Consider the following 12,906-nt stretch of genomic DNA (forward strand, 5'->3'; position numbering starts at 1 on the left):
CCTCGACGTATCCAGCGGGAAGATGCTAGGGAAAATGTGTCTTTGACCTCATTTTGGGCAGTTCGATGATATATTAGCCAAGGCGTTCTTTGGCCTAGCTGTTCATGCGCCATGGTGATCACTTCGCCATTATCTTCATTATTTCACAGCGTTAGCTGTTATTAGCTCTTTCCACAGTTTTGCGCTGTTGGCGTCGGCGTCCGCGAGCTCACAGCCGGGCGTTCACCGGAAAAAATTCGCCACCCACCTACGAGCCAACCGCCTACCGCGTACTCTGCGAATGCTACGCTCGGTCATTGCAGCGGTGGTCTAGTGGTTATAGCGCCCACGGTAGTGTAAAAACTCCAATATGTCTCCATTTGTTCGCGATCACAAGCCAGCGAACGCTAGATCATTCGCGTCACAAAAACATCTTCCGATGTTTGCTGCTGTATACCATATAAAGGGTGGTTCAGGGGTCCCTCAAGTGATCTGCGATCAATTTTTTACCCGGACCTACCCACATCTATGATATAAATAAAACAAACTTGAAACCTGAAACTTCGTCTGGATTCAACAGCTACTTCAAGAGTGTGCTTCATGGCATAACCAGCACAGCCGCGTTCGAGTTTGTGCTGTTGGTTAGCAACTTCCTCTCCCACCTTTTTTGTGCAGTTCGAGGGCACCTGAAGTTGGATTCAGTGTCAAATGAGGGTACAGGGAGGGAGGGAGGGCGTAGATGCGGTTGACGATGGAGAGAAGGGGGAAGGAAACGTTAGGCCTGCTTCGAAGCACGTCTCCATTTAAGACAAATCCCGATTACGAATGCGGATACGCACCCGCACAAAAAGGCAAGTCGAAACTGAAGCGAAAAAAAAAAAAGTGGTCCCCACGTTGGGCGCCAAAATCAGGCAAGCGCACCCGCGTGGTTGCTGTCCCTGCAATCCTCGCATCTCAAACTCTTATCGGCGTTCGCCATCTTGAACGGCGCTTCGTCGGCGAATCCAGAAGCGGTAGGGTTGCAATCTCTATTAACCGGACTCTTTTCTGCTCTTCGCGTTTCCAGCGCAGTTCCTTTAGTGGGCCTCTGCTGGTGCTGCCACGTGCCGGCTCTAAAGCGCGATGTATCGTTCTTGTCTTCGAATGCGAGAGCTAGTTCGCCCGCTCGCGACGTGCCATGCCGTCTTTGGGCTGCGACGTTTATACATCGTGTCCTTTCGGAGACCGGCGGGGCGGGTCTTTTCGCTTCGATTTCAATCTATGCAGGTCTGCGCGCGCGTGTGTGGCTGTGCGTGCGTGCGTGTGCGTGCGCGTGCGCGCACTGTAGGTGGCAAACGAACACAGACCCCCCTCTCGTGTGTTCTAGCAGAACATTAAGATCCCTGTGCTGCCCTGTCCGCCACCTCCACATCCGCGGCTAAGGCCAGCAGCGCCAAAGAACCAGTGCGGTAGAAAAAGCAAGCCACAGAAAGCAGATTTGTTGTGAAAAGCACTAAGAAGGCTCTATGAAAGAATGCATGCATAGCAACCGCTTGGGGAATGGTGATAATAGATAAGCATTTTTATTCTTGTTTTCTGATTGGTTTCCATTGAATCAGGTTTCTGCTCTGGGCGAGTTTGTCGAAAAAAAAAATACGTTTTACAATCACGTCATTTATGACAGTGAAAACATCAGGTACAGCCAGTACTCAAAGCAACAAATAACGAGCCGGATATAACGGGTGCATAAAAAGAAAATCGGCTCCCACAAGGGTCTAATTGACGTGCTCGGGAATTTAGGTGATGTGTTGAGGAAATCCCGATGTTTGCTGAGGTTCGACCACATGTGTGGACGTAGCTGCGTCTTCAACGAGGCTAATCCCCGCTTGTTACGCCTTCCCTTCAGTTCCACGTCTTGAGTGCGGAGTAAATATACCGGAACAGCCAGCCTGTGCGAGTGGCTCAGACATCGATGGATAGATATGACAACTTGAACCCGTTGTTAGCAGACACCGATTATTGTTTGTTAACAATAATAACAACGATAATTGATTGTAAAGAAAGGAGAGGCGCGATAATAAGTGCCTCAATGATGATGGACACCCAAACCACGCCGTGGAGGAAGGGATGCAGGAGGGGGTGCAAGAAGAAATAAATAAGAATGTATTGCTGTCGGGGGGGCTCCGGATTGATTTTGATCATCATAGGATCGTTCCCTTTTAGCTCTTTTTTTTTAAATGAAGACAGACAATTTTTTCAGGCTGAGAACAAGACTGAGATTGCAAAAAAGGCTAAACAAAGCTTAAAAAAAATATCAACACTAGCTATACGCGCAACTTGTGATTTCAAACATGACGCCTCCCGACCGCAGAGTGGATGCCTCTCACCCCCCCCCCCCCCCCCGGCAACCTCCCCACTCCAAAAAAAAAAACGGACGCGGCGCTGGCATTATTGCATCTGAAAGAAAACTGCCGCTTTTCGCCCCTTACTTTCTATATTTGTACATTATTGTTACCTATCCAGTAACAATAAAAGGCAGTGGTCCAATTCTTGTTTGCTTATCTTTTTAAGCTGTGCTAGATTGATTGATTGATTGACTGACTGACTGATTGCTGAAGTGATTGGCTCATTGATTGACTGACGGCTAATTGGCTGACTGATTGATTGATTGATTGACTGACTGACTGATTGCTGAACTGATTGGCTCATTGATTGATTGATTGATTGATTGATTGATTGATTGATTGATTGATTGATTGATTGATTGATTGATTGATTGATTGATTGATCGATCGATCGATCGATCGATTTCTCGTTCATTGTACCACCAGCAGCGAACATCTTGTCATCACCCGCACCGTGAGGAGCGGAGGGGCTGGGTTAGAAAGGCGTGCTCAGCTCGCTCTATTTTTGTGCTTGTAACAGCTTCTCCAGCAGCAGTCCGGCTAGCTAGAGCGCGCCCGTCCGCCTGTTCGTCCAGCCAACGCTGCCCCTCTGTGCGTGTGCGTGTGTGTACATGACAGTGGCTGTATTTAAAGCGTTTCGCCGAGCACCACGCTGTGTGTTCGCCTGGGCGCCAGCCAAGAATTCGAGCTGCGATCGACCTGCGCTCGGCGGCCCCGGGGCGCACTTTTTCGAGCCCCCTTTGCTTTGTGTCTTCCACCGGGAGCTGCTTCCGGTAGAGTCGTGCGTCAGCGGCGCATCCCACGCACTGTCTGGAGGAGGCAGGGCGCTATCGGCAGTGGTAACGAGGTCGCCCCTTTTTTCCACTTCTTTGCTCGCGGTGTCTGTTTATGCGGCCCGGCTACTAGCGCGCTCTCGTCTGGGTGCTCCATCGTCGCGCCCCGTCTGCACTGCGGAGGAGAAGCGCGTGAAGGCGTCGAGGGACAACACAGTCTTGAATAGGGGCAGCCTCTACGAGTCATTTGGTTTCTTGAATAGAATGACACGGAGTGGGGCTGTACGGGATGCGGTGCAGTTAGCATCGGTGAATTAACTACTTATTAAGGCGGGAACTTGGGCTAGTTGGAAAGCGTTTAGAATCATATTTGCTAGCGCTTAGTGAACACACGAGACAAGAACACAAATACATAGGACAGACGCTAGTCTTCAACTGCCGTTTATTCCAAAAACAATCAATATAAGACATCTCAAAAATGTTAAACTCACACAAGCGCAGTAGCAAGACCACGCTTCAGGAACAACATTTCTTTTTTTGATAGATTGACAGGCGGGGTGCTGACACATTTCGAACCTTCATTAATTAACTACATTCGCATTGTCATGAAGCTGATGGTGAGATAGACCGCCGCTGGAACAAGGCAGTCTCAAATCGTGGCCAAGACAATCTCGAATGGGGCCAGCCTCAGTGACTCCCTATGGTCTTGGATATAATGGCATAAAGTATGGTTGTAGGAACGCACTGCCATTGAAATGGCAGAATTAACTGCAATCGCATTCGCATGAAGTGGATGGTGAGATGTATTGCACCGACTAGCCCAGCAAAAAGTGTTTCTTGAGCACCAGAACACGACTGTCTGAAATCCTAGCGAAAAGAACTTCCAATACGGACACCGCCTGTCATTTGGTTTCTTGAATAGAATGATACGGAGCCCCGTCGCGGTGGCTCAGTTGTTACGGCACTCGGCTGCTGACCCGAAAGACGCGGGTTCGATCCCGGCTGCGGCGGCTGAATTTCGATGAAGGCGAAATTCTTGAGGCTCGTGTGCGTGTGCAATATCAGTGCAAGTTAAAGAACCCCAGGTGGTCGAAATTTCCGGAGCCCTTCACTACGGCGTCCCTCATAGCCTGAGTCGCTTTGGGACGTTAAACCCCCGTAAACCAAACCAGAATGATACGGAGTATGGTTGTATGAGATGGAGTGAAATCGACGCGGGTGAATTAACTACAATCGCATTCGCATGAAAGGAATGATGAGAAATATCACCGCCTGAGCTCGACAGCTTCAAATCCTGGCACTCTTGGCGGTGCCTTTGGCTTCCTATACTGGGCTACCTTTCACCTCCGGTTAACCGTGTCCTAGGGAAGCAGCGGACCACGTTATCCCCGTAAACTTCTTGTTCTCATCCGCCCCCTGCTACGCTTGCCTTCTCTTGAAATTTACTCCGTTGCCCCTAGGGACCATGGGTTATCTTCCTTTCGCATTACATGCCCTACCCATGCCCATTTCCTCTTCTCTCTATCAGGTGGGACATAATTAATCCTCGTTTGTTGCCTAACCTATCTGGTAGTGAAGTACTCCCTGGGCTCTTCTCCTACCAGCTTTTTCCGGTCTGTCCGAAGTCTGAGTTTGACAGAACCTGAAGTTCTCGAAGACATGAAGCCATTCCTCTTCTTGCACCAGACTTGACACGGTCAGAACTTTTTTTATGCAGGAAATAACCTATTTACTATTTCACAGACATATAATGTGAAGAGAAAAATAAGCGTAACTGGATAACGAACAGGAAAAGTCTCCCTACTGGTATAGCCGAAGATGCATAGCACGTAAACCTCAACTTGAAACCACTTACCTTGCTTCCAGGCTCTGTTTTAAAGCCTAGGAGCCCGATCCTCATTGGCAGACATCCTATCACGGCATAATTTTTCCATTACTGATTGTCGCACATTTAAGCTCTAAATGTGGTGCTTACCCGTCCCCAAAACACACCCATTCAGAGTATCATCAAGCTATGCAAAACGCAAAGCTTACAGTGACCTGCAGAAAAAAAAAACAATTGACTAATCGAATCCTGCGCCATGCCCTATAACTTCGGTGGTATTACTGAAACCCTCTTTCGAAGTCAAAGCATTCAAAAGCAAAATTCTTTTCCCACGCATGTAGCACACAGTTCCCTCTTTTCCCGAAAAATTCGGTTTGCGAGAGCTGTTGAAATCCGTGTTTTCCCACGCTCGGGCCACGGAGAGCTAAAGCCGAGCGGAACCGCCGTCAAACGTTCGGCGCTTTTACCGCGCTCCTATCAGCTAGGGCCACGGAGATAGAAGGTGGCTAGGGCCGAGTGCCGAAACTTTCGCTGTCCGCTCCTTCTGAAGCTTTTGAAGCACGCCGCCTATTGTCTTGGCGGTTCGAAGGACCGACCGCGCTCTGTGGTCGCGCCGCGGACCTTTTGTTGTCGCACCCCCGCTTGTTGTCGCACCCCCGCTGTTGTCGCACCACTGCAGCTGGGTGCGTGCCGGGTGCGGATGAGCATCGGAACTCGCTCCCGCGAACATGTCCGCCCGCGCATTCACGCCGTCTCCTTGTTGTTCTTCGAGGCGCACTGTACCCCGCCGCCTGAGGGTACACACGCAGGCGTTGTTCCCCATGAATGTACTACCTCGCGCTGCGTCCCCTGACCCCTGGTGGTCTGACGCCGTGCCGTCTTGGAGTGCTTTGCCGCGTGTAAGGCCAGGCCTGCGGTCCCACGGGAAAGTCTGTGCAATAAATAAACATGTCATCGTTTAGACCTGTCGGGCCATCCCAAATTGGCGGCATCTGCCTCCCCAGCAGCCTCAGGCACTGTCTTACAATTTGCCGCCCGCGTACGCTGACGCCGCGCGTGCCCATGCTGCCTGCATCCCTGCGTATCGAGACAACCACTTTTCTGAAGCGTGCCTAAGCCATTCCGCGCAGGCATTCGATCCCTTACACCACTCTCTTCCTGTATTTTAACGTGTCCTTTTAACATTTTGCTTTTAAGAGCTTGCTGGGCTGTCCTCAAATTAAATTTAAGCCTTTTCATTAGCCTCCAATTTTCCATTTTAAAGACGAATACTGGCAATGGCAAAATACAGCTACGCATGCTTTCTTCTTGAGAGATATTGGTAAGCTCTTATTCATAAGGTGAGAGTACCGGTCAACTTTACCCCATTGTTATTCTCCTAGTTATTTCACTCTTCTTGTCCAGATGTGCTCACGCTACCTATCACTGCCTATCGTTTTCTTCCAAGACTGGTAAACATTAGTTTCCTTCACATCAGCTTTCAGTACCACCGTCTTTCTTCGAGTGTTCAGGTCCTGGATCATTCGTTGCAATTCGTAATCTAGATTATTTAGCAAAACATTGCAATAAGCAAATCGGCGGTTATTAAGGTGTTGTCAGTTGGCTTTTACCCCAACTTCTCCTGATCCAGCTCTGAACACCTGTACTGCAATACACTCGGTCGGTAGTAATGGTTAGATTATGCCTTTCTTTAATCTATTCTCTGCTGCATAGCCTCTCGTTTAATTCGGTGTATTTTTCCACCAGAGATTTATACCAGATTGTAGGCATACTTCTCTGTGCAAGTTTAGTTACATTTCCGGCAAGAGCACCTGCTTGAGGCGGGCTGTGCGTGTGTTTCAAATAAAGTAAACTAGGTGATATGCTTCATATTAGAATGCGGTAATGAAGTACAGATCTGCTATGAATGCATTTGACCGGAATCTATTCACATTGAGGAATGAAATGCAATGATAACTAGGGCGTTGCGGAATGAAGTTGCATGGTGCGTGATAAGAACGGAACACAATCAGCGCTAATGGAATGGTTATTTTGCGAAAAAAGGCATACCAACCCTGAGAGTAGACAGTATGGTGTAATTTGGGATATATTGGTGCATTTTACCCGTATTTAGGTAGGTGTGGTTGTTATTCGACACAAATTCATAGGGTTTTCAGATGCACAAGCATTACCTCCGCCACGGTGGCTCAGTGGTTAGAGCGCTCGACTGCTGACCCGAAAGACGCAGGTTCGATCCGGGCCGCGGCGGCCGAATTTCGGTGAAGGCGAAATTCTAGAGGCCCGTGTACTGTGCGATGTACAGGCGCGGCTATAAGTAAACGGAGCACGCTATTGCGTTCGAAGTGCAATCACGCTTTCTCCATTGCTAATGGAGAAGCGTTGTTTGTCTACAAGTAAGCCCGCCAACCTCCGCTACCAGCATGCGCGCCCCACTGCTGGAAATTTCAATTAGGTGACGCGTGAAAGATATTCGAAGACAGTTGCGTGCTCCGTTTACTTTTGTCCGCGCCTGTAAGTGCACGTTTAAGAATCCCAGTTCGCCGAAATTTCCGGAGCCCTTCACGACGGCGTCCCTCATAGCCAGAGCTGCTTTCGGACGTTAAACCCCAATAAACCAATAAAGGGCAAGCATTACTCGCTTCTGAGCAACGCGCCAAATTCCAGCTGGCGCCCTTTGCGCTTACAAAGAGGCCAGGAGAGAGTTGAAAGGACACCTAGCTCTTGGGGAGTTGACGTGCGACGTGCTGACTGGAGTTATTGTGTAGCCATCCAGACAGTGTGGCATTCAGAGTGCTATCACACCGAGTGACGGCCTTTCTGGAAGTCGAAGCATTCTCCAATGGGCGCTAACAGGTCTGGCAACCTTGGGCACCGCTTTAACTCATTCTGTTGCAAGAGATGAAGCTGACACCTCGAGGAGCATTTTTCTGTAAAGGACACGGTTTGTTTTGTCCAGGATTGTTCTTATTTCATTCCTCCTCTCTTTGTGCCTGGGGATATTTAAGGGGGCTGAATTAGTCCGCCGTCGGCGGTAACCTGCTGCCGAAGTTTTGCTCGTACTATACGAGTACTATAAAAGTTTCCAAAAAGAAACCGGCTAGCTTACTGGCTATCAATCTTGCAAAAGAACGAGAAGTAGTCGAGGGCCAATAGCAAAAATTTCGAAACTTTGACCGCTGTCTCGTAAATCGGTTGGAAAGCGACAAATATGTGGCTCTCCCTTCTTGGTACCAGCATAAGGGGCTAATCTGGCAGGTTTTTTTTTTTTTTTAGAAATATCTCTACCAGGGTGTTTCGTCAGTGTGCCGTGCAGCTCTCGCTGATAAAACTTGCAGAGAAGGTTCAGGTAATCCCGTGCGGCGCCATCAATATCGTAGTACTACCAAGAGTGCTCGCACAAAAGGAGACAGAAAATCGATGAGTCGTTGGTTCTACAAACGTTTGAGTGTATTTAAACCGAATATTCTCGCTCTTTCGAGCACCCTGACGCTACAAACGTTATACATACACTATCTTTACCGTCAACATAGTACCGGTTAAAATCACATTATCCGTTTAATACAATTGTAAAAGGGTGTGCGTATAGAGGACGGATTACTCCCTTTTTATTCCTTTCTGTTTACTGTGTACATGCCGCATATTGTCCGCAGTGTAACGGTGGGCGATGGGCTATCGACCGCGATAGTTTCGATCCACAGTTAGTGCATTAGCTTTATGATAAACCTGCTGCCCGGAGACAATATTCCCTCTAGCTCTGCCTCGGAGAAGGTCCACTCGTAACTCACAAGTCAGAACAGATGCTTGGGCAAGTTGGTAACTCATTTTCACCGGAACAGCGCGCACTAAGACACGGACAAGAAGGGAGACACGACACACACGAGCGCTGTTAAACCGAGCTTGTCTGTTCCATTCAGCCGACACACACAGCGCTCGTGTGTGTCGTGTCTCCCTTCTTGTCCGTGTCTTAGTGCGCGCTGTTCCGGTGAAAATCACAAGTCAGGCCTCAGGCGCTTAGGGTTCGCTTCCCGCTTCTACGTCCCACAGCAGAGCGAAAACCTATTTTTATTTGAAATATGTCGTTAAAGGAGTATAGACATCTAATTCTGGTGGAATGTTCTCTACAATAATGCGGAAGACACTGCTGCTCATACTTCACCATGTGGTATTCACCTACAGCCGCTAAATAATTTATAATCGAATTTTTCCCGTCATGCGGTTCCCGTCACGTGGGGCATGGAAAAACTGCGATATAATCGCTGCTTCATGGTTTTAATTAACTACAGTGCTGAAGCCAGTCTTCTTCAAAGCCGGAATGGCAACGTATGTAGAAGCAGAGGTTATAATCCAGTTTCTTTTTCATGCCTGCACGTGACCTATGAAAACACTTTGACGTCATAGTCCTCATTCGGCGGTTGGAACCGAAACATCACGAGAACGAAATTCGATTATAAATTGTTTAGCGGTCGTAGGAGAATAGCAGGTGGCAATCCATGTATAATAATGTCTTACGCATCATTGCAAACAAGAAAGCACGCACCCAAAAGTCTATATACTCCTTTAAGTGAATCCGATTTCTGGCTCTAAGCCACAGAGTAAACTCTACGAGGCGTCACGAGACCACTCCATCGTGCTTCAAAGAATTCACCCCATACAAGATCTTGCGATGTTTGTGGGTATGTGCCAAGTGAAATAAATAAAGAGAAATAAATCAATAAACAACGCGACTAAAATTCGAACCCGTGGCGGCGCGCACACATCAGCTTCGCTGGTCGTTGCGCCAGAGCACTAGGCTATCGCCGTATTTTTTTTTATTTGTTGCCTCGTGTTAAACTGGAGAAAATACTGGCGCTGTGCACTGCACATCGTCTTCTTCATCAACTATTACTACTATCAAACTAATATTCGTGTTCTGATCTATATGGTGTTAGCGTCAGAGAAATGTGCGCTGCACGCGCTGGCGTTGACAAGGCTGCTGCAGAAACGTGGCACTAGAGCATAGGCCGCCGGCATTGCTAATTAACAGTATGTTGTTGGCTCTAACGAAACATCGCACGGCTTTAATGTTAAAAGCCTAATTGCTTGATTTTGTATTGTTTATACAGATGCTAGATGAGTCTTAAACGCATTACCCCAGCATACCAGACAGTAGTTGCATTGGATATAATAGTCGTTTCGACGAAGAACCTTCAAAAGTTTGTTTTAATGAAAAGTTCACTCATATGACGCTAACAGTGATATTTAATTATATAGGCTATTAAGGTATTACTGGGGATGGTTTCTGTCCAACAGATGGAGGAGCCCGACTGATGATAATGATGATGAATGTATAACTACTGCATTAATAGATGGGAGCACTAAAGGTTTCGTAGCTAAAACTGTGGCGATGATAGGTTTTTTTGAACTCCAGAGAACTACAGATACTTGGTTGGTTGGTTGGTTGGTTTATGGGGTTTAACGTCCCAAAGCGACTAAGGCTATGAGATTCAGTGTTAATTTTTTTTACTCGGTCGTGGCTCATACCTTGATGCCAGCTTTCTGAACTATGCCGCGCGGGTTTGTTGCGATATGTTGAGAAGCCTAGTACCCTTGCCGAGTTCCAACCACTACCCCTTGAGAGCGCATTAATCTTCCTATAGTTGATGTGTATGCGTTCCGGCGCAGTTTGCGCTTGGACGGGCTAACCCGACTCATTCGTAGACAGCTTATCAAGGGAAAGATTACTGATGCCGTTATTTTTCGGCGAAATGTGCGAACTATATATAATGTTTATAGCTAAATTCATGCGGACAGTAAACGTACAGTTTCGAAGAAAACATGCTGGCGCTAATAATACATCGCGAAGACAAGAGCATGGAAGGATATAGAGTAGACAGGCACGATATACTTTAATTACTTTCTCCTTTTTTTTTTTTGAGGGGGGGGGGGGTGGCGGGGGCTGTTCATGGGTGTCATAAATACTAGCGGCCAGTATTAGCAAGCATATCTTTACAAAAGCGCGCTCTCGACTCATAGAGAGCGAAGACAGAAAGAACGGAAAACGGTAAATTTTGCAGGCATCCATCTACCCTGGCATAAAAGATTCCATCAAAGCACATGATAAGCCACAGTTAACTACAATAACTATCACTCGCTATAGCGCTTTCTCGCATCCAACCGCTTAGTATCATAGCTGTTTTCTCTATCTGCATCCTGTTGCAGAATAAGCATGTTAGCCGTGGCACTATTACAATAAAATCATCATTAGTGTTCTAATTTACCTTGCGTTGATGTCTTTGCAGAGCGGCGCCCACATGTCCCGCCGTCCGCCGGAAGAAGACCAGAAGGACCCATGGGACGAAATCCCGCTGTCTTCCGCTGGAGGCTCCGGAAACGAGTCGGGTGGCTCCAGGCGTCCGACCACTACTGCCACGGCTCGGCGGTGAGTCCTAACACCTGCGCGCCGCGGGGGATGCGCCCCCCCTTGGATACCCCTCGATACCCTCCGTCACTGCTGGAACGCTTCGTCCGAGCCGAAAGCCGGCTGCAATCAACGCCGCGTAGCGGGCGTAGCGGAACGTCGTCTCGGTGTTGGCACTGTAGCTTAGGGAAAGAGTGACACCCATGCAGCTGTGAGGGGGAAGGGAGGGAGGCCGATAGCGCCTCTTGGGTTACGGGCATTACGCCTCGATATTGTATTGCGCCGCCTGTGGCTTGCATAAAAGCACGCAGACTCTGCGGCTTTCCCTTGTGTGTGGCATGGATCCTTCTCTGGAATAGTGGATGCAGGTCGGTCTTTCGGGTGCGAAGAGACGAATGTGTGGCTACGCACTCGGTTGTACAGGGTGTAGTGAACCAGCTGGAATAGCCTTTGATACAATATAGGTTGCCGAGACCACTAGCTCCGTCGATTCGAAACCTTGCTCAGAGATCACGCTTCTCGGCTGGTCGGAAATAATCTCGACATACTGATGTCACTCAAAGAGAAACGAGTTGTTACGTATCAGCCTAAAGTTTGGATGGTCAGTGATCTCGTTGGTACGTTGGTTTGGCCTTTATGCCGGATCAGAAAAACGCTCTGATTCCATCCAAGGATGCTGTCCATAGATCGTCTTTGATCGTCATTCCTCCGTGGCAAATCCCAACAGACTATACTCTGCGATACAAGGTACGTTAACTTTTTTGTATTGTTTTCAACGGTTTTTGCATGCAGTAACCGCATGCGGTGATTTCCAGTGGTCGCCACCACGGAATATGGTCACCGTTATCCTCGCGGCGTGTCCTGGTGCCGCCATTGTGCGTTTAAAGTTACACACTAAAGAGGATGTGTAAACAACAACCTTCATACTCTATTCGTCTGTTCGCTTAAAGGAAAAGTTTTGTATTTAATCTTTGCACGGACTCTAAAGAAGCTTTCCTAGAGCACTGCGCGGGCCGTAATTCTTGACCCGGACCCGGTACCGTCTACCGTTACCGCTCGAGCCCGATTGTGGTTCTTCTAATACATGCACGAGCCCGGCCCAAGCCCGACGACACTTTCCTACCATGCCCGGCCCGGCTCACCAAATGGGCGTACCCGACTCACGCCCGAAACAACACAAGGGTTAGAAGCGCTCCACAGGAACGCAAATGTTCTCGTTACTGTAATTTTAAGTGAAAAAATGCTTGGTATTAGAATAAAGGTGCAAAATTCTCTTGTTTGCAATCCGTCGCCACCGACAAGCAAGACGTCATGCGAGATCACAAGGCAGCGCTTGGCGTCCGCTAGAGTCTGTTCAAACAGCGGAAGCTTCGTTCTTCCATTGCCTCTTGTCTCGTACCATCCAGCATCAACAAAATGCAGGAACATCAATTGGGTTCAGATATATGACGTCACAGAAGTGTCAGCTTCCACAGACCCCGTGCTTGGCTAAAACTGAAAGAGTGTCAACGCTGTCGTATCTTAGACAGTTAATTTACAAAGCTTTTG

General features: G+C 48.2%; 1 protein-coding gene across 1 annotated transcript in view; it reads left to right on the top strand.

The window, feature by feature from the left end:
* The window catches only part of LOC149348223 (uncharacterized), a 158,102-nt gene that overhangs the window by 50,617 nt on the left and 94,579 nt on the right, over positions 1-12,906 (top strand). The window contains exon 2 of the mRNA XM_089588015.1: positions 11,240-11,379. Coding sequence (XP_089444141.1) covers positions 11,240-11,379 — 140 coding nt within the window. The remainder of the gene's footprint in view (positions 1-11,239; positions 11,380-12,906) is intronic.

This window comes from Amblyomma mixtum, chromosome 4, assembly GCF_055824585.1.
Source record: "Amblyomma mixtum isolate Tamu chromosome 4, ASM5582458v1, whole genome shotgun sequence".
In the NCBI taxonomy this organism is placed as follows: domain Eukaryota; kingdom Metazoa; phylum Arthropoda; class Arachnida; order Ixodida; family Ixodidae; genus Amblyomma; species Amblyomma mixtum.